This window comes from Centruroides sculpturatus, unplaced genomic scaffold, assembly GCF_000671375.1.
Source record: "Centruroides sculpturatus isolate CEXI.00-Female unplaced genomic scaffold, Cexi_2.0 scaffold1686, whole genome shotgun sequence".
Lineage (NCBI taxonomy): Eukaryota > Metazoa > Arthropoda > Arachnida > Scorpiones > Buthidae > Centruroides > Centruroides sculpturatus.
This window is the reverse complement of record NW_019385948.1, coordinates 33403-54664: the sequence shown is the minus strand read 5'-3', so window position 1 is coordinate 54664 and position 21262 is coordinate 33403. Positions and strand designations below refer to the sequence as shown.

The window sequence follows — 21262 nt, the reverse complement described above, 5'->3', positions numbered from 1 at the left end:
AATCTGGTATTAGAGAGATAACTTGANTTCCTTTTATACAAGCTGAAATTTAACAGATCACATTTATGTTAATTACAAGTGATCTTGATAATTTAGTTTTCACAAACACATCTCAATAGTCAGTACTAGAAACTTAAATATAAAAAAAATTATGTGAGATAAAATATATCAAGAATATCTCTGCAATGAATGGTACTTACATAAAGTAGAAACAAATTATTGCCGACAGTAGAGTTTTGTAGTGATATTTCTTATTTTCATTAAGATCAAATATGTTTAAAGTCATTTCTGTTTTTGTAGATGGTGTTTCATTCTTTCATTAAAGATTATTCAGATTGGCAGACCGTAAGTGTATCAAAGGTATATTGTAAAAGTGGAAATAAGCAATTTGTAATTCCATTGAAGCAGAAATCCTGAAAAAATTTTTTATAGAATTGTACATAGTGAAAAATATTTTAAAATAAAAATTAGCAAAAAAAAATTTTTTTGGTTTGATATCGTGCTTTTATTGCAATACTCAAGAAACAAGTGGGTGTATTATAAAATTACAAAACAGTCAATACAAATATATTTGTAACATAAATTTACAACATGAATAAATGTACTTATTATTTCTTGACATTCATCTTGGAAATTTTAACTAAATTACATTAAAACATTTTACATGTAAAATATTTAAGAAAATTAACATTTTTGGCATTGATATTTATTCATTCTCAATTCATAAAACATTCATCCAATAATCATAAAAACCTTATAAACTTTAACACATTTAATAAAACAACTTTTAAACTGTAATTTATATATATATATAAAAAATACCATTACAGAAATTTGAATTTTGCATAATTTTTCATTGATGTCAAACCAAGATTTATTTAATCTTTTTAACATTTTTGAAAATTCCTAATGAATTTTTTAAAATCTGAAAATACAATAAAATTTTCATAAATTAAAAAAAATTATTCCAAAACATTATAGATAATTAAAATTATACTGGGACCGCCACTCTAAAATCATTGATAATTATATTCTTGGATAATTTTAAGCATTTAGTATTGCATAAGATATTTTATAGACTCAGTTATTGGAATAGATGTTTTGGTCCCTTTAAATTTAGAGAATCTGATTAAATACGCTTTAATTTTTGATAAATAATTACTCCGGTGGCAGCAACTCCAATTGCAATTGCCACTCCAGTAGCTGCCAATAAACCTTTTTTTGTAGATTCATTACAGAGCAACTGTAGCAGAGCTGGTGTACTACAAAACACTTTTTTGTAAGCTTCCCTCTGTTTTACACGATTGTAATATTTTATTAAATGGGGATTTTTTCCGTTTGAGAAATATTTCTCCCATAGACCGAGATAATCGAGACGATGTAAAATTATAGTGAGTAGAATGTCGGCCATTGTGAAATTTTCACCAAAAAGCCACAAGTCTTCTTTTTCTGTTCAAAAATTAAAAATATTTTATTGATATAGAATTTGTAATATATACAATCAGAGGATAAAATTTTTAATAGGATGCATTTAAATCTTTCAAATGAAAAAGTAAATTTTTTAAATGACATTTTATATTTTAAATTAAATTTAAAAATAGATGTTAATTGATGCTTTATTAGTTAAAATACTATATGCATTGTCCAAATAAAACATACACTAACACTAATGGTGCTTTAATATACTGTGAGATCGAGGATTTAAGAAATCCTCAAAAACTCGATCAGGTAAGCCTAATTTTTAGTCTTAAAACAAAGAAAACAACCCAAGAGAAAGTATCAAATATCAACAATTAGTAGCAACAATGGGCTGAAAAAAATAACAATCAAGTGCCACATTGACCGGGACTTGGTAATGAACGGAGAAGGTCAACGTGTCAAGGAAGCAGATGACTGCAGGTTGCAGAAAGTTAACCATATATGGACAGGTCAGCCCATATGACAACAATTTTACATCATCAATGACACATCTTTAACCGCATACCTGCAGATAAACAGTCGATCACCTGACTCGTTTCCCCAAGCAAAGTCGATAAAAGGGAGTTGGATGACATCTAGGAAATATATGCCACCACTGTGCCGAGTTCTGACAGTCTCCATATCCTAGGCGGACCATAGCCAGGACAAGCCATACAAGGACTGAAGACGTGAACTATATGAAAGACATTGCCCGTCATACCATTTCTCCATGAACATTTTCCAAGATAAACGAACAGATTACCAACCAGAGGTAAATTTGTAAACTCTCTCTCTCTCGAGTGAAAGTCTCACCACATGCACGATAAAGTTAGAAGCGCAGATAGACAAATCTAGGTATACAAACACTATGTACTCAGCTAATGTATTTAATCCTTTTGTTTTATATAAAATATATGTTGTAGTCGTTAACCTGTACCTGTCTATTCATTGGTAGCAGAGACACCTACCGACTTATTCGTGATCTCCCCACTTGACAAAACGCAAGACCCTCCTACCTACTTTTTTGCCATCCAACGACCACATGAGTGGATCTCGCCGATCTGTCACCAATTAAGCAGTCATTAGGGGACACTCCTTTGACCCCAGGTTCTCACAATACCATGATGTATTTGTAGATGAATGTACAGTACATATAATTAATTGGAGATGCTAAATGGAAATGAAGATTACTAAATAATTAATTGGAGATGCTAAATGGAAATGGAGATTACTAAATGGAGATGCTTTTTTTTAGACTGAATTTCATTCAGTCTAAAAAAAAGCATCTCCATTTAGACAGGTATCTCAATACTCTAAATTACGTATGCTCTCTGCATAGTAAAAAAGCCAGTTGCTTATGATACAATTTCTCAACAGCTCCATAGACCTTGGTGTTGGCAGCTTTTAAGCTATTTCAAGAAACTTATCTGCTGTGATATTTGTTCTTTTATATGCCTGGAGCCATATCCATTGCAAACATATATTTGCATATCCCAAGTGTTTGGAGTATCGTGCCAATAGAATTCTGCCAAGGGATAGCTCATTCACAAATACATTCTGTAATTGTTCATCACCAATCATGTCTACTGTGATGGAAAGATGGGATTTTCAACTCTTTCAAGATCTGCCATGGTCTCAAATCTACCTTGAAACTCTACCATCTAAAGACAATAATGCATTCAAACCAGGCTTCCCCTAACATGTCTGCATGTGGTATAACATCCCAATGAAATTCATCTCTCACATCATGACATGTGCCTGCTTGGAGATACACTACATTTTACTGGATGATTCACTGTTAAACACACCAAATGAACAACAGAAGACATCAAAAAGGTGTGTATATATGTATGTATATATATATATATATATAGTGGTTCTATCATCTATTTAATAGACAATGTTGGCCCAATTTATGTTTTATTTGGACAACTATATACAACTGCACATTTGCTACATGCACTTACTATCACTTTTGCATTGTCTTTTATTCATTTGTAAATCAATAAATTGATTACATTATACTGTAGTATGATGATATAATTTAAAGTAATCCATATTCAACAGGAACTCTTAATTTAGCACTTTCAAATTATAGATAAACACAAATAATTGAAGACACACAAGTAGATGAAGGTGTAATGTATTGGGTTGTTTGGAAAGTAATTTCATTTTTTTATTACTAGAGGAATTAGATGTATTTTTACCAGCCAATTTCATTTTAAACCACATTTTCATTATATTATATATTTTGACACTTGACGTTTAACGGCTTATTTGTAAAAAATTTTGTTTGATTCTGTACAATTTTTTTTTTCAGTGTCCCATCAAATATGGAAAATCGAAAGCATCATTTTCAGCATATTTTGCTTTTTTTATTACCAAAAAATCGAAATGCTGTTCAAGCGAGAAAAAAAATTGTGGTACAGTACATGTATGGAGAAGATGTGTTGAGAGGAAGACAGTGCCAAAACTGGGGTCGTATTCTGGTCACTGTCTCTTGTCTCTCACAAGCTGGTCGCTGGTTGGTTAATCATTTGGATTAGCCAATCAGCGACAGGCTTGTGAGAGACGAGAGACGGTGACCAGAATATGGCCCCTGATTTACAAAATTTCATTCTGGCAATTTCAATATTGAAGATGCACCACATTCTGGATGGCCAGTTGAAGCCAATGAAAACAAAATAAAGGTACTGATTGAAGCAAACTGCTGAATAACAACACGTGAAATCACTAAGAGATTAAATTTGATGAATTGAACCATTTAGGATTATTTGAAACAAATTGGTTTTTTTTTCAAAGCTCGATACATGGGTTCCACGTTCTTAAAGAGAGATGCTCTCTTTGGTGGGATTTTAAGGAAATTTTTTTTTGAGCTTTTACTAGACAATTTAACAATTGATTCGAAAGTGTACTGCCATCGAGTAAACAAATTGAGTAATATCATCAAACAGAAAAGGCGGCCAGAATTGAGCAACAAAACAGGTGTAGTGTTTTACCATGATAATGCCAAATTTCACACAAGTTTGGTAACTCGTCAGAAACTGTTACAGCTTAGATGGGATGTGCTATCACACCAACCACATTCGCCAGATCAGGCACCCTCAGATTATTACTTATTCCAATCTTTACATAATTTTTTAAACTGTAAGATGTTTACTTGAAATGAAAATGTAAAAAATTACTTGGATCCATTTTTTGTAAGCAAACATCAAAACTTTTATAAACATGGAATCATGCTACTAACAGAAACTATGGCAACAGGTATTTGACCAAAATGGTCAATATATAATTCAATAAAATATTTATTTATTATAAAAATATTGTTTTTTTTTGCCATGAAAAAAAACAAAATTACTTTCCGAACAACCCAATATTTCTCTCTCACATACCACCATGAAAGATCTCAGAAATTAAGCAACACTACTTTGTTGATATATTTACCAGTGGTGTGCCATGACACTTGATGATAGGGAAGCTGTGTTTCCATAAAAATTTTAATTAAACAAATACTGGAAATGACAAAAATAAATAGTTCATTTAATTCTAAAATAGATACCTTGACACGAAACAAGATATAAGAACTTGTTTTTATTATTTTTTATAAACTAACTCTATTCAGTAATTTTTTCCACAAAGTCATTAATTACTTTATCATAAAAATTGCTTGTCATCGATTCCATTTAAAAGCTCTTTTTTCTAATAAAGGTTGCTTTCCTTACTAGTGACGACAATCTTTCCTCTGACTGAGTGTTCCTTGCAAATGTATCAATTCGCTTCATGGTTGAAAAACTGCACTCAACAGAAGCACTGGTAGATGGTACCATAAAAATTAATGATATTAAATCATATAATTCTTTAAGTACATCTTTCTTCAGATCATCATTAATTATAATATTTTTTGTGCGTAAGAGTGACTTGCCAATATAGTCTGGACATGAATATAAATATGGCAATTCACTACATAATTTAGATTAAGTAAATTTTATGGAAAATTTTTTGATTTAAGAATTAAAACTCACTTCAGAAAATTGTTTTTCATAATATTTAAATTATTAACATGATAATGTGATAAAAGTTCTAAAGATTTTATGTCTGAAAATCTGTCAATATAATTATATTATATTGACAGATTTTCAGACAAATTGTAATTAAAAGAAAGTTATAATTAAACTAGCAGATGAGCCTGGCATTGCTCAAACAAAAAGTAATGATAGCGAAGATTAAGATTACAGCCCATTTTACCCATTTTCAACTGATGCAAGAAATAGGTCTCCCTCTTTCAAGACTAACAAGAGAATTTTTAGATGGTCTAAAAATATGTTTGATTTCCCACAAAAGCACAAAACGCATCTAAAATAGTACAGTAGAAGCCAAATTCTTCATGGTAATCCTTAACCCTCTTCCTCTCCCCTGCGGGGTGGAATTTCCAAAAATCCTTTCTTAGTGTGCATTCTCATGACATACCCAACTGTGTACAAAATTTCAACTCCTAACTGTTTGGGCTCTACACATTATTATTATTATGTTGGGTTGAGTGGGTTATACTCGGTTGACACCGATGGCTGTGTACTATGCTGGACTAGAGTCAAGGCAAAGCAACCAAAACAAAACTAAAATTAAATAAGTGTGTCAGTGTCTGTATTCAGGAATTTCCTAACAATATGGCATGTATTCAATGTACAGTAGTGGCCTTCTGTAGTATGATGTATGTGTTTCTGTTCAATTGTAATGTTCCCAGGCTTTTGTGTAGTGTGTGTGGTATGATACCTGTAGAGGAGAGAATGACAGGTACAATAAGCACCCTATCCATCCTCCACANTCAATTGTAATGTTCCCAGGCTTTTGTGTAGTGTGTGTGGTATGATACCTGTAGAGGAGAGAATGACAGGTACAATAAGCACCCTATCCATCCTCCACAGATGCCTTATTTCCTGGGCGAGTTCCATGTACTTGCTGATTTTTCCAGTGCATGTATTTTGTATATTGTGAGTGTTTGGAATGGCTATGTCTATAATGTATGTGATTTTATTGTGTTTGTCAGTTATTATTATTATTATTATTATTATTATCGGAATTACCAAATCAGTGTATCTCCTGTCGTAGTACNGTGTACTTGCTAATTTTTTCTGTGCATGTGTTTTGTACATTGTGAGTGTTTGGAATGGCTATGTCTATAATGTATGTGATTTTATTGTGTTTGTCAATGAGTGTGATGTCTGGTCTGTTGTGGTAAATTGTTTTATTTATGGCTCTGTCGTAGTAAATTTTGATGCAATGTTCTCATCATTCCAATTATTGTTGTTGTTGTTATGTTATTAAAACAATGTTGACCATACAAATAATTCTGGGTCAGTTCAAATCCTCTTTAATATTCCAACTAATATTTGTATGGTCAAAATTGTTTTAATAACAGAATTAATCCTTGGAATTTTACAATTCATGTTGTTATGTTGTTTAAAGACCTTATCATGGCAAAATTAGAATCATCAATGAACAAGATAAATACCAAGAAATTAAGGACAATAGCACTCTTTCATCATTGATTGCATTGGCTGAATGTTCTTTGTGATAGAAAATCTGTTTCTAAATCCTTGCACCCATTAAAGATGATAGGTGATTTGCATGGAGAATATTCCAAATATAAAATTCTCCATGAAAATCTGTATCCCTATCACCCACATCATATTTTCTAACTCTGTCCCTTAACTCTTTAACCTGTCCCATGTTGTTCCCAAATATTTTCGTGTAGACCTCATTTGACCTGCCCCGCTGACCCTGAATATATTTGTTTCTGCATTGGAACATTTTTGATACTAGATGTCGCTGTGTCATAATTTTTATATTAAAACAAACTTTGGAAATGTAATTTTTTTTGTTTTTATATTTATTAATATATCTATTTTGTTTACGAAAAATAAAATAATTTTTAACGATATAGTAGCCATAATTATTATTTTAAAAAAAATTTTGTTAGGCTTAACATTGACAAAAATTCAACATGGTGGCCACATGCAACGGAGAAAAATTTTAACATGGGATAGGTTAAACAANTACTTGGATCCATTTTTTGTAAGCAAACATCAAAACTTTTATAAACATGGAATCATGCTACTAACAGAAACTATGGCAACAGGTATTTGACCAAAATGGTCAATATATAATTCAATAAAATATTTATTTATTATAAAAATATTGTTTTTTTTTGCCATGAAAAAAAACAAAATTACTTTCCGAACAACCCAATATTTCTCTCTCACATACCACCATGAAAGATCTCAGAAATTAAGCAACACTACTTTGTTGATATATTTACCAGTGGTGTGCCATGACACTTGATGATAGGGAAGCTGTGTTTCCATAAAAATTTTAATTAAACAAATACTGGAAATGACAAAAATAAATAGTTCATTTAATTCTAAAATAGATACCTTGACACGAAACAAGATATAAGAACTTGTTTTTATTATTTTTTATAAACTAACTCTATTCAGTAATTTTTTCCACAAAGTCATTAATTACTTTATCATAAAAATTGCTTGTCATCGATTCCATTTAAAAGCTCTTTTTTCTAATAAAGGTTGCTTTCCTTACTAGTGACGACAATCTTTCCTCTGACTGAGTGTTCCTTGCAAATGTATCAATTCGCTTCATGGTTGAAAAACTGCACTCAACAGAAGCACTGGTAGATGGTACCATAAAAATTAATGATATTAAATCATATAATTCTTTAAGTACATCTTTCTTCAGATCATCATTAATTATAATATTTTTTGTGCGTAAGAGTGACTTGCCAATATAGTCTGGACATGAATATAAATATGGCAATTCACTACATAATTTAGATTAAGTAAATTTTATGGAAAATTTTTTGATTTAAGAATTAAAACTCACTTCAGAAAATTGTTTTTCATAATATTTAAATTATTAACATGATAATGTGATAAAAGTTCTAAAGATTTTATGTCTGAAAATCTGTCAATATAATTATATTATATTGACAGATTTTCAGACAAATTGTAATTAAAAGAAAGTTATAATTAAACTAGCAGATGAGCCTGGCATTGCTCAAACAAAAAGTAATGATAGCGAAGATTAAGATTACAGCCCATTTTACCCATTTTCAACTGATGCAAGAAATAGGTCTCCCTCTTTCAAGACTAACAAGAGAATTTTTAGATGGTCTAAAAATATGTTTGATTTCCCACAAAAGCACAAAACGCATCTAAAATAGTACAGTAGAAGCCAAATTCTTCATGGTAATCCTTAACCCTCTTCCTCTCCCCTGCGGGGTGGAATTTCCAAAAATCCTTTCTTAGTGTGCATTCTCATGACATACCCAACTGTGTACAAAATTTCAACTCCTAACTGTTTGGGCTCTACACATTATTATTATTATGTTGGGTTGAGTGGGTTATACTCGGTTGACACCGATGGCTGTGTACTATGCTGGACTAGAGTCAAGGCAAAGCAACCAAAACAAAACTAAAATTAAATAAGTGTGTCAGTGTCTGTATTCAGGAATTTCCTAACAATATGGCATGTATTCAATGTACAGTAGTGGCCTTCTGTAGTATGATGTATGTGTTTCTGTTCAATTGTAATGTTCCCAGGCTTTTGTGTAGTGTGTGTGGTATGATACCTGTAGAGGAGAGAATGACAGGTACAATAAGCACCCTATCCATCCTCCACAGATGCCTTATTTCCTGGGCGAGTTCCATGTACTTGCTGATTTTTCCAGTGCATGTATTTTGTATATTGTGAGTGTTTGGAATGGCTATGTCTATAATGTATGTGATTTTATTGTGTTTGTCAATGAGTGTGATGTCTGGTCTGTTGTGGTAAATTGTTTTATTTATGGCTCTGTCGTAGTAAATTTTGATGCAATGTTCTCATCATTCCAATTATTGTTGTTGTTGTTATGTTATTAAAACAATGTTGACCATACAAATAATTCTGGGTCAGTTCAAATCCTCTTTAATATTCCAACTAATATTTGTATGGTCAAAATTGTTTTAATAACAGAATTAATCCTTGGAATTTTACAATTCATGTTGTTATGTTGTTTAAAGACCTTATCATGGCAAAATTAGAATCATCAATGAACAAGATAAATACCAAGAAATTAAGGACAATAGCACTCTTTCATCATTGATTGCATTGGCTGAATGTTCTTTGTGATAGAAAATCTGTTTCTAAATCCTTGCACCCATTAAAGATGATAGGTGATTTGCATGGAGAATATTCCAAATATAAAATTCTCCATGAAAATCTGTATCCCTATCACCCACATCATATTTTCTAACTCTGTCCCTTAACTCTTTAACCTGTCCCATGTTGTTCCCAAATATTTTCGTGTAGACCTCATTTGACCTGCCCCGCTGACCCTGAATATATTTGTTTCTGCATTGGAACATTTTTGATACTAGATGTCGCTGTGTCATAATTTTTATATTAAAACAAACTTTGGAAATGTAATTTTTTTTGTTTTTATATTTATTAATATATCTATTTTGTTTACGAAAAATAAAATAATTTTTAACGATATAGTAGCCATAATTATTATTTTAAAAAAAATTTTGTTAGGCTTAACATTGACAAAAATTCAACATGGTGGCCACATGCAACGGAGAAAAATTTTAACATGGGATAGGTTAAACAAGAAATTATCCAAAATAAGTTTAATCCATTCAAGACAAAATCAGTTGGAGACAGTCGTTTGACTGGTTTTGCTACACAAACTCCCCTTGTAGTCTGAGGTTCATCTGCAGTTACAGAAGTAATTTTCAGGGCTTAAAGAGTTAATACAATTTTTTTTTGTATTGTCTGATGGATTTTCTTTTATTACAAAATTTATTCAAGCTCATCATTTTGTACCTCTCTTGGTTTTTCTCTTAAATAAGCCCTTTGCTCACAAATGTTGATGGATTTGTGAGTGTGTTCTTGGACGTGTTGGAGTTCCCTCCCAAATACAGTTCACATGCTCTTAATGCATTCCCATCTGCAAGACCATAAATGAAGTGCATGTCTTCCACAACTAACTGATGTTTGTACACAACAAAACAACACACACAAAACATACATAATATATCTATGTAACTCAATTATTAAAGCAATATGAATTGACTAACTATTGAAATAAAATGCCTGAAAAACCTTTAATAAATCAAATTGTTTCTAGATCCATGTTTATATGAATTTTTTTTAATGTTTAGTCAATGAGAATATACACTCTTAGAATTTTTGACACCAATTAAAATATACCCCATATAATCCATAGTGCATTTGTGCCTCATGACTGTATTGCAATCAATTGATGGAATAAACAATAAAATGATTTTACAAATCATTCTTCTTGAATGAAAAGATAAATGTAAACAAAAATAAAAGTTTTACAATACCGTCTTTATGTGAAGATAACTCTTCTTCTATATGTTTTAACATTTTTTCAACCTCTTCTAATTCTTTTAAAACAGCATTAATATCATTCACTTTTTCTGACAAAACTTTAAATTTTTCTTTCTTTTCTAAATAATTCTCTCTGAATTCTGAACGTTTGCTCATCTTTTCTAATACTTCATTAAGATGAACCAATAGTTCTGAAATAATTAAGCATTCGTTATTAAAAATTTTATAATTGTTTATGTTTTATAATTTAATCTCATGGTTAAAACTTTACTTATATCAATTAAATTAAATTATCCACAACCGTGAGGCAGATAATAGTGAGGGCTTATCAGACCAATGATGGGCACAAACGCTCAGGGATCAAAGTGAAAACAAAATNTAACTGATCACCCACTGTACTCCCAGAATGTTGACGGGTTGGGAGGTCTTTATCACTTAGTAGTGGCTTATAAATAGGATTCCTTTTGTATAAGATCCTTCTGCCACTGGCATTACTGGTCTCACTGTAGACATTGTGGAGGGGCCTAGCATACTCATTAGAGTATAAATCAGTCCTTGAAGAGTGGTTTATGTCGACTTTTGGTTTCAAGTGGAACTTATAACAGTCTGGATGATGCTAGATTTAAAGCCAAAATATTCAGCATGTTTTCTGATGTACTTAAATTCTTGCATCCTATTGCAGACATCTTCATAATGATGTAGGGCCTTCTAATCAGAGCCCTAAACACTGACAATTTATAGTGGAAAGGATTGTGGGAGGCCCAGGAAAAGAGCAGATTGCAGCTGGGTTTTCTAAAAATATTGGTTTTAACTGCATCTCTTTCAAAAGAGAAGAAAACATCTAGGAAGTATGCCTTAAACAATTGTTCCAGGTTTAAGGTGAGGCTGTACAGGTTGATGTTTATGTTGCAGATAAATTCTCAAATATCAGGGCATCTTCTCCAAAACATCAAATCATCATTGATATATCTAGCATATAAATGAATGTTATACAATATTAAAAATATGCTAATTCAATTCATAACAAGTTAATAACAATGACTTTTCCAATTTCATATATAGGAAGGTTATCATTAAACAGGAAGTGCTTAGTTCTCTGTATACCACTAAATACAATATAACCAAATTTGGCATTCATACTTTCCTGGCAGTGGGATTTTGATTTTGCAAATAAAGTGTTTAGTTCCAAAACTTCCAATCAGGGAAAATTTGGCACTAATGTTGCTGTAATCTATATATTAGATAGTTTGTCAAAGAAGTATCTGAATTTCTTTGATAAACTCTCTAACATGTTTAGAAAAGTGCAATGATTTTATTGCAATTAGTATGACAATTACAGATTCCAGAAGTTGTAACTTTCCATAGATTACAATATCACATATGGTAATTTTATACATGCAAATTGCACATATATTAAACTAACTAATAAATTAGACTAATGGTTTTATTGCACATGTCCTCATCTACCTGTTCTAAAGCAGACATTTGATAGTGGAATATAACTTGGCTTTACTGAGGTTGTCTCATTTATATCAAAATTCTGTCTTTTGAGACTGCTAAGTTAGAAATACCATTTTCATAAACAAATATTTCCATAACCAAAACTCAAAAGAGATTATGTTGAAAATGATCATATAATCACTCTTTCCTTTGCAGTGCTGATGCATAACCTTTGCACATTGATGCCAATATGAAGATGTATCATCTTGAATAAAGATTGAGTTATCTGAACAATTTGGTTGTTAAAGTATAGGGGTGACAATGTTTTGCAGCATGTCTCCATACCTAGCTAGTGGCAATGACAGAACATGTCACTGATCCAGATGCAGCGTTTCTTCAAAAAATATTTTCCAATGATGGTGAAGATTGTTATGAACCCTCATCACACTAAATTTTGGTTGTTGCAAGGGAATTTGTTGATAAACATGTAAGTTTTTCCAGATCAAACACGACAGTTATCTATGTTAACCCCTTTCAAGTAAACATGGACTTCATTGGTTAATAGAATTTGTCAGGGCCATGATCATCATATGAGCTATGAGTGAAATGACAAATGATTCCCACTGAACATAATCACAAGGAAGCGATTTGTGACTGAGATATCCTATAGCGGTAAAACTGCAATATTCACCACAAAATTTCCCACAATGTAGGGTTGCCATAATATCACATGCACACTATAGCTGCCTTAAAAATTCTCCATTTACTGTTCCATTAAGATGGCTGCAACTTCCATTTTTGCCAATTCCACTAGTTTGCAACACCTTGATCTTACTTAGTCTAGTCCGCAAGAACACACAGTACTTCATGTGTGTGTTTTTCTATCTGTCTGAATAAAATACTACTACTCTTAGTCTAGTCCACAAGAACAACATTATATTAATAAAAAATTACTCACTTCTTTTGAGTGTATCCATTTTATTCTTGGTATATTTAAGGGCAAAAACACATTATGACTTCTTGGAAATGTTTAAATCCATCCAGGAACCATAAAAACTTTAAAAAGCAAAAAGCAATATTTTTACAAATTGATCTGATGACCGAAACTGATATGATCTGAAAACTAGCTATTATTTTAACTGAAGGAGGAAATGATAAAATAAAAATACTGAAACAGAAGAAGAAAGCAATAGTTTATACATTACAATTCAGTTGCAATCTAGCATAGTATTATATCAGAAAAACTAAACAAATAAAAAAATATTAATTTAAAACAAGGACAGAAAAACATATCAGAGCTATAAAATATAATTATGAAAACACAGCAGTAGCTGAATACTGTAATAACCATTATTTCAAAATAAAAGAAAACTCAAAATTATTATAAAAAGAAAAAATATATACTAAAAAGGAGACTAAAAGAACATTTAGAGATTAAAAAAATGTTATAAAATAAAGTTAAATGAAAGAATAGATATAGACAAAGGCTGAGAAAAATACTTAACAGGGCCACATTAAGAACACACACCAGAAAGATCAAGACAATAATAGTTAAAAAAACAAAAGATAATTTTTTCCTATTCGTCCCAAGAAATAGTCATACAAAATTTTTAAAAATATTTTTAAATAAAGTTCTTATACTTCCCAGACGGATTTTAAAATTTCTAAGCTGTAATTTTTTTCATCTGGATATTCAATGTGTAAAATAAACTCAAAAAGAAGTAAAATTGTAATAATATATTTTTGTGGACTATACACTGAATGAGTGTATTTTTTATATACTCAGCATCTCACCAAGATTTTTGACTTAAAAATGAAAATTTTTTAAAATTACTTGTTTGACAGTAATTCATATTAGTAAAAAGAATAAAAATATAAATATATACATGTTTATATTACAAATAATGCTTGAAAATATTATACTATAAATAACCAAAAGAAGTTTTAAGTTGTTTTAATGGAAATTGGAATAGTCGATTGTATTGGCTAAGTAAAATTTTACTGTTGAAAAAATTCTACAGATGTAAAAATTAAAAAATTCTAGTACATACGTGATCGCAGTTTTCTTTCTAATAAATTCATTTTCATATTAACTGTTAATTCTGGAAATTTGATACATCCAAAAGTTATTATTGGTGATGGAAAAGTCTCTAATAAAAGTCTTAATTCTCTTTCCTTCTTTTCATATTCACTTCCTTTTTTGGGAATGAGACTAGGATGATTTTCTTTGAAAAAAAATCATTAACTTTAAATTATATTTTCAACATTCATTAATGTATAATTATTTGAAAAATTTTTTATATTGTCTATTTTCTGCATTTATATTGAATTACCTATCTTAATTATTTATCTTACCATTAGAATACTTTTCCTCCAAATAATCATTTATTTGTGAAGAATCAGAGATAACTTTTTCTCCATCTTTAAGAACTGGTACCTCTCCTTTAGGATTCATTTTCATGTACCATGATTCATATTGCTCACCCTTTAAGTCAACTAAATAAGGTTTAAACTTGATTTTCTTTTCATGAAGAACAAATAATACCTACAAGAAAATAGATATGAAAACAGAAAAAATGCCATTATTACAAATTGTTAAATTTTAAAATTTTTGTTTTATGCTATTTTTACTATACTTAAACATATATTCAAGTTAGAAATACAGTCAAACCTTGGGTCTTGAATGCCTCACTTTTTGAACAATTCAGTTTACAAACAAAATTTTAAACACCATATTTGCCCTGGTTGTCAAACAAATTACTCAGCAAGAGCTGGCCACAGATTAGACACACACACTCAATATATAGTAAGACCATACTTAACATTGCCTTGATTAATGCTGATTTGATATAACACAGTCTGCTCAAAGCATAAAAAAAAGCTAAAAATTTACACTGATTCAAATTATTGTGACATTTCATTAATTTGTATACAAAATGATTATTCTAAAACATGAAACAATCAACAAAAGATGGCAATATCATAGCACTATACTTTCTTTAAATCTATGTTTGTTTGGTGCAATTTTGGAAAAAATATATCATGGATACCATAAGCAATATCAACTTCGCTTGGCAAAATTAACTCATAAATGCATGAACAGAGTGTGGAAGAAGTTATGGCTGGAGGTATTGAAGAATTCTCAATGAGAAGAGCCTATCGCTGTATCATTAGGTTGACAATTTGGTCAACCTAATTGATACAGCAGGACTAGGAGATATAGACAAGCAGTATATTGAGGAGTTACTGCAGGTTTCTGGTGAGAGTCTTACCAATGACGACCTTCAAGAACTGGCAGAACAGCGAATTCATGTAGAACTAGAAAATTGAGATTCTGAAAACAAAGCATCCAAAGAATTTCTCTACAGATTTCCTTAGTAAAAGTTTGGTAATGATAACCAAAATCATTGATAAAATTGTAGCAAAATGATCCAGATTTTGAAAGAACTGCAAAAGCAACACAAGGCATTTTGGATGCAACCTCTTGCTATCGACATTTACTTAAGGAAAGAAAAAGAAAGCAACAAATGAAACTACATGACTTTATCACAAAAAAAGAAGAATTTCAGAAGCTTCATCACAAAAATGAACTTTACAATTCTGTGCATCTGTCTATGTGTTATTTAACATATATTGTTATGCAAATTAATATAAAAATAACTTAAAATTAAAGTAAAATCTGTTTACATTTGGTCACATGTTCCCCTTTCCCTATTTACTGTGTTAAAATGACCTCATTTAACACTGTTTCGTTTAGCGCTTTGTCGTCTAGGAACGCATCCCCCGCATTAAGCAGGGTCTTACTGTACTTCCTTTGTTAACAAAAGTCAGCAGCCTGACCAATCAACAACGGGACTACCTATTCAGAACTTAGTGGCACCAAGATCACCCACATCATTAGATGTTATGACATGAAGCATCAATGATGATGTTATTCAAATTCGATTTCAATGTGCATGTGGGTAAGATACTACTACCATTTTTCAGTAAGTGTTGCAAATGAATTTAAATCAAATTAATTAATAAAACCATGTTAACTGACATTCGCATAATATGTAATCAAAAAATTGCTATCAAAATTGAAGATAAATTGTTCCTTGACTTCTATAAATTCAAAGCCATTTGTAAAAAGATACTTAACTCCAAACACTTTTTATATTTGTTTTATGATTTTTTTGTTATTCTTGCATTGTTTTTACCACATATTGTTTTTTAATTAATTGGGATTGTTGTAATCGGGGGATGACATATATTCTCTGCAAGACATTGCCAAATTCAATTTAATAAATAAATACTGTATATTACATCTATGAATATGTGTTTAAAGATGCTTAACTCAAATTTAATAACAAAAATTTATTGATATAATATTATATTAATATATTATAATATTAATACAGTCGACCCCCCTATAAGATAGAGATACGTTCCATTCTTTAGGAATCCGATTTCTTACGAATCCTTCCAATCACAACCCGACACGTGTCAAGTTTACGGACTACGGCTGTTTGAAAGATTTTCTTCCATAAAATTAATCGATTCTAGACTAATCCGACTCAACATTTCCAAAATACGTATATATTTTTTGGGAATAATCCGTATAAACTACGCTATAAACAAAAAATTGTAGGATTACTTACCGAGTGTCACCATTCGACATTGCCATTGCTCAACATTGTTTTCGTCGCGGAACAGCTCAGCAAAGAGCGGCCGATTTCTAACAACTTATTTTTCTGTGAAAACTTCGTAGAACTTCGGAGACATCATTAATATAAATAATTTTAATCGCCGTTGAATAAGAAATGTTTCTTTCACAAGAAATGTATAAAATTACAGTACTGTATTAGACTTACGGTACCTAATTTACATACTGACAGACGATAGTTAGCGTAAAAATCTCCGTAGCGTGGCGCCACGCTAGACGGCGGAAATTATATATTTAATTATAACAAAGTTACAATAAGTTAATATATAATTATATATACAGTACCTAATTTATATATAATTAATATATAATTATATGTACAGTACCTAATTTATATATAATTTATATAATACTGTCCAGACGATAGAAATCTCTCCGTAGCGTGGTGCTACGGACGGCGGGAAAGTAGTTTGGTTGCCCGATGACGTTTGAGGTGTTTATAGGGAACTTTTACTATTTTTTACGGATACAGGTAGCAATTTTTTCGTAGTTTTATAGGATTCGTAATTATAGGGACCGTAATTATAGGGGGGTCGACTGTACTTATTAATTAAAATACTAAATAGATAGTTAAAATAAAACTAAAAGTAATAAATACGAGGTTGTTCAATAAGTTTTGTCGTTCAATAAGAAAAACACGATTTTATGGTTTGAAATACATTTTATTATTCAATATAATCTCCCTGAACTTCAATACACTTGTTCCAGTGATCTTCTAATTATGGATTCCATCCCTAAAGTGAGAATCCAGAAGACTGTCAAAATAGGCTTCCACGGCTGCTATTACCTCTTCATTCGACGAAAATCATTTCCCACATATGAATTTTTTGATTTTTTGAGATGTGAGAACAGTCAGAAGTCAGAGGGAGCTAAATCTGGCAAATAGGGAGGATGTTGCAACAATTTGTATTTTAATTTACTGATTTTCGCAATGTTTTTTTGAGCTGTGTGAGAGGGTGCGTTGTCTTTATGAAAAATTATTTTTTTCTTTTTTAAACCAGGTCTTTTCTCACGAATTTTTACATCTGGCTGGTCGAAAAGGTTGCAATAATAATCTGAATTTATTGTTTTACCAGTTTGGAGGTAATCCACAAACAAAATTCCTTTTGCATCCCAAAAAATTGATGCTAACACCTTCTTGGCTGATTTCTGGACCCTAACTCGCTTTGGAGCAGAAGTACCGGGTTCACACCACTCCTTAGCCTCTTGTTTTGATTCAGGATCATGATGGTAGACCCAAGTCTCATCCATAGTGATGAAACAACACACAAAATCCTTTTTATCCTTTCTAAAACGCTCCAAATGTTGCTGAGAAAGTTGCATTCGAATGTGTTTTTGTTCCATAGTTAGCGAATGCGGCACCCATTGTGCACACAGCTTTCTGTAACCTAAAACTTCAGCCAAAATATTTCTCACACTGCCTAACAAAATCCCTAGGGCTTCTACTAAATCTCTCTCGGTTAATCGACGATCTTCCAAAACCATATGCTGTATTTTTGCTATGATTTCTGGTGTTGATGCACTTTTTGGACATCCTTCACGTGGATTGTCTTCAAGACTCGTACGACCACGTTTAAATTCAGCAACCCATCTTTCTACTGTTCTAATTGAAGGTGAAGAGTCCTTGTACACTTTTAACAATCGTTCATGAATTTGTTTTGGTGCTACACCTTCCAAAAATAAGAATTTTATCACTGCACAATATTCAATTTTTTCCATTGTAAAAAAAATACAGTGACAAGTCAAATGATATTATTTTGCACAAACAATATCATTTGAACAGCTGCAAATATACAATGAGAAACTTGACACGTGTTTATGAAATAGTAGTACTATTTATAGAGAAATAAAGTGAGAATCCTAATAGCACCACCTCTTATCCAACGACAAAACTTATTGAACAACCTGGTAAATAATAATTAAAACTCTGGATTTCACACCGAAACTAAAATTAAAATTAATTAATTTTAAATCAAAGCAATTGAAACATAATATTTTGGAAAATTTGGATAAAGTACTTGTCTGTCTTGATTGATTTGGTTATATTTCATCCAGGCAGAGCCAAGTTTCTATTTATAGCACTTTTTTGTGTGATAGTTTTGATTTTGGTTAGCAGTGAGGGAACATTGTTCTTCTAATATATACATAAAATGGGTATAGCCACAGATATAAATAATAATATATTATATTACATTTTTTGGCATTTTTATGCAAGAAATACAGCTAAAAAGGTATTAAAAAAACTGTTTTGGGGATCTGGAACAGATTAATTTATTGACAGACAAATTATATTGTTTTTCTAATAGGAAAATTTGTTTGGTTTGAAAACAAATAGATTTTTTGAACAACTTTTAGGAACAAATTAAATTCAAAAACAGAGGTTTGACTGTATTAATGAAGCATATCAAAAAGATGTATTACAACTTAAAAATAACTCTGTTCTTAAATTATTGTAATCCATGATGATGACTTGGTTAATCTAAAAATATTAGGGTTTTTGTGTTATTTTATAATTTCTATTTTTTTTTTTTTTTTTATGAAAAAAAGTAAGTATTGACATGGTTTTACTAAAATTTTATACTTATTTAAACATGTAAAACATATTAATCATTTGAAGTTATTCATTGTTATAGCCAAATTAGACATTTTAACACTTAAAAAGTATTAAATAAGTTTTATTTAATAAGAAATAATAAAAGTAACAAGTAAAACAGCAAAACCATATTTGGGACAAGACTATGTCTCGGAGACAGAATCAATTTGAAGCTCAAGACAGGTCTCACTCTCCTGTCTTCTTTGATATTGCTGCTTTTGGGCACAATCGTTCAAACTTCACTGGCCACGATCACGAGATCATCTTCAATGAAATTAACCTATCTAATTTCAAAATTTCTCTCCATTGCGTGTCGGCCCAGGGTGAATTTTTGTCAATGCATAACGAAAAGTTCCCGTTTTTGAAAAAAATAATCATGGCTATTGTATCGTCCGAAATTATTTTTTTATTTTGCACAAACAATATACAGTTTAACCCAATTATAATGTCATCAAATTTCTTTCTTTCTTTCTTGTCTTATTAATATGTCATCGAATGTAACAACAACTCTAATATAACGTCAAATTTTTATCGGTCCTACTATTTTACTATACTAAATGTTAAAAAAACCCACTTGTAACAACATAAAACTGTTTTAACGTCATCATATTTGAAGCACTCCCAAATTTACAAAATTAGATTACAAATTTTATTTAACATAGAAGAAACTGTGTGTTCGGTCCAGAGTTCATTTCTTAGAATGACTGTGGGTGGTACTCTCCCCTATGGTACTCTCCCCTACCTGACTTCGGTGAGGTGAAGTGGCTGTTTTGCCTATTTGTAGAAGAGGGTCGCCATTTTGTATTTTATTTTGACTCAGTTCTCAATCCCCTGACTACCTACTAGTCTGGATTTTTTATGCGCAAATGATTTGGGCACCTAATACTCTGTGCTATATATCAACTCTTGACATGTACTCCTTCATACCTCTATGCTGGTAAGAACATCGGGCAGTACGATTTTATAAACAAGACATAGTCTTGTCAATAAATGGAAAACAAAATATTGCAGACAGAAAAAGTGTATGTGAACAGACTTAAAGATTCAACTTTAAGTAATGAATTAGTTAAAAGAATATGAATAGAAGTAAATATTATAGACACAATTTACTGAGATATATGTTGGTATTTTAGTAATTTTGAAATTACAGTTACTACTTTTTTATTATTTATTCATATGATTTTAGATAATTAAATTAGATAAAAAAAATTAAAAATGAAATTGCTTGATTTATCTATTTTCAGTCAACAAACTTTAAATATTCAATTATATATTACAATCATCTTTCCTCTTTATTAATATTTTGTATCAGTGGTGGATTTAGCAATTGAGAGGCCCCAGGCACAATTCAATTTTGAAGCCTCCCTCTAAATATTTTAACTACCTCTACACCCTACAGTGTGCATTCTACACATACATTTTTTACTCTAAGCACTATACCTGTAGTCCAAAAAAGTGAGACATAGGGAAATAACATTGAAAATTAACCAAATATAAAATTACAACTGCTGGGCTGTATTTAAAAGGTTACTGATGTCAGATTGTATTAATTATGAAAATTGAAACTTATTGGTACAAAAATTATTAAGTTTCAATAAGTAAAAGTGTTAAAAACAAATAAATCTATTTAGGTCAAATCATAAGTAACTTCCTTTTTT

General features: G+C 30.8%; 1 protein-coding gene across 1 annotated transcript in view; it reads right to left on the bottom strand.

Annotated features, from left to right (window-relative positions):
• Positions 1-911: 911 nt before the first annotated feature.
• The window catches only part of LOC111612750 (ganglioside-induced differentiation-associated protein 1-like), a 33445-nt gene continuing 13094 nt past the window's right edge, over positions 912-21262 (bottom strand). The window contains exons 2-5 of the mRNA XM_023353996.1: positions 14662-14851; positions 14358-14531; positions 10860-11057; positions 912-1449 (exon numbers count right to left, since the gene is read on the bottom strand). Of these exons, the coding sequence (XP_023209764.1) occupies positions 1130-1449; positions 10860-11057; positions 14358-14531; positions 14662-14851 (882 nt within the window). The 3' untranslated portion in view covers positions 912-1129. The remainder of the gene's footprint in view (positions 1450-10859; positions 11058-14357; positions 14532-14661; positions 14852-21262) is intronic.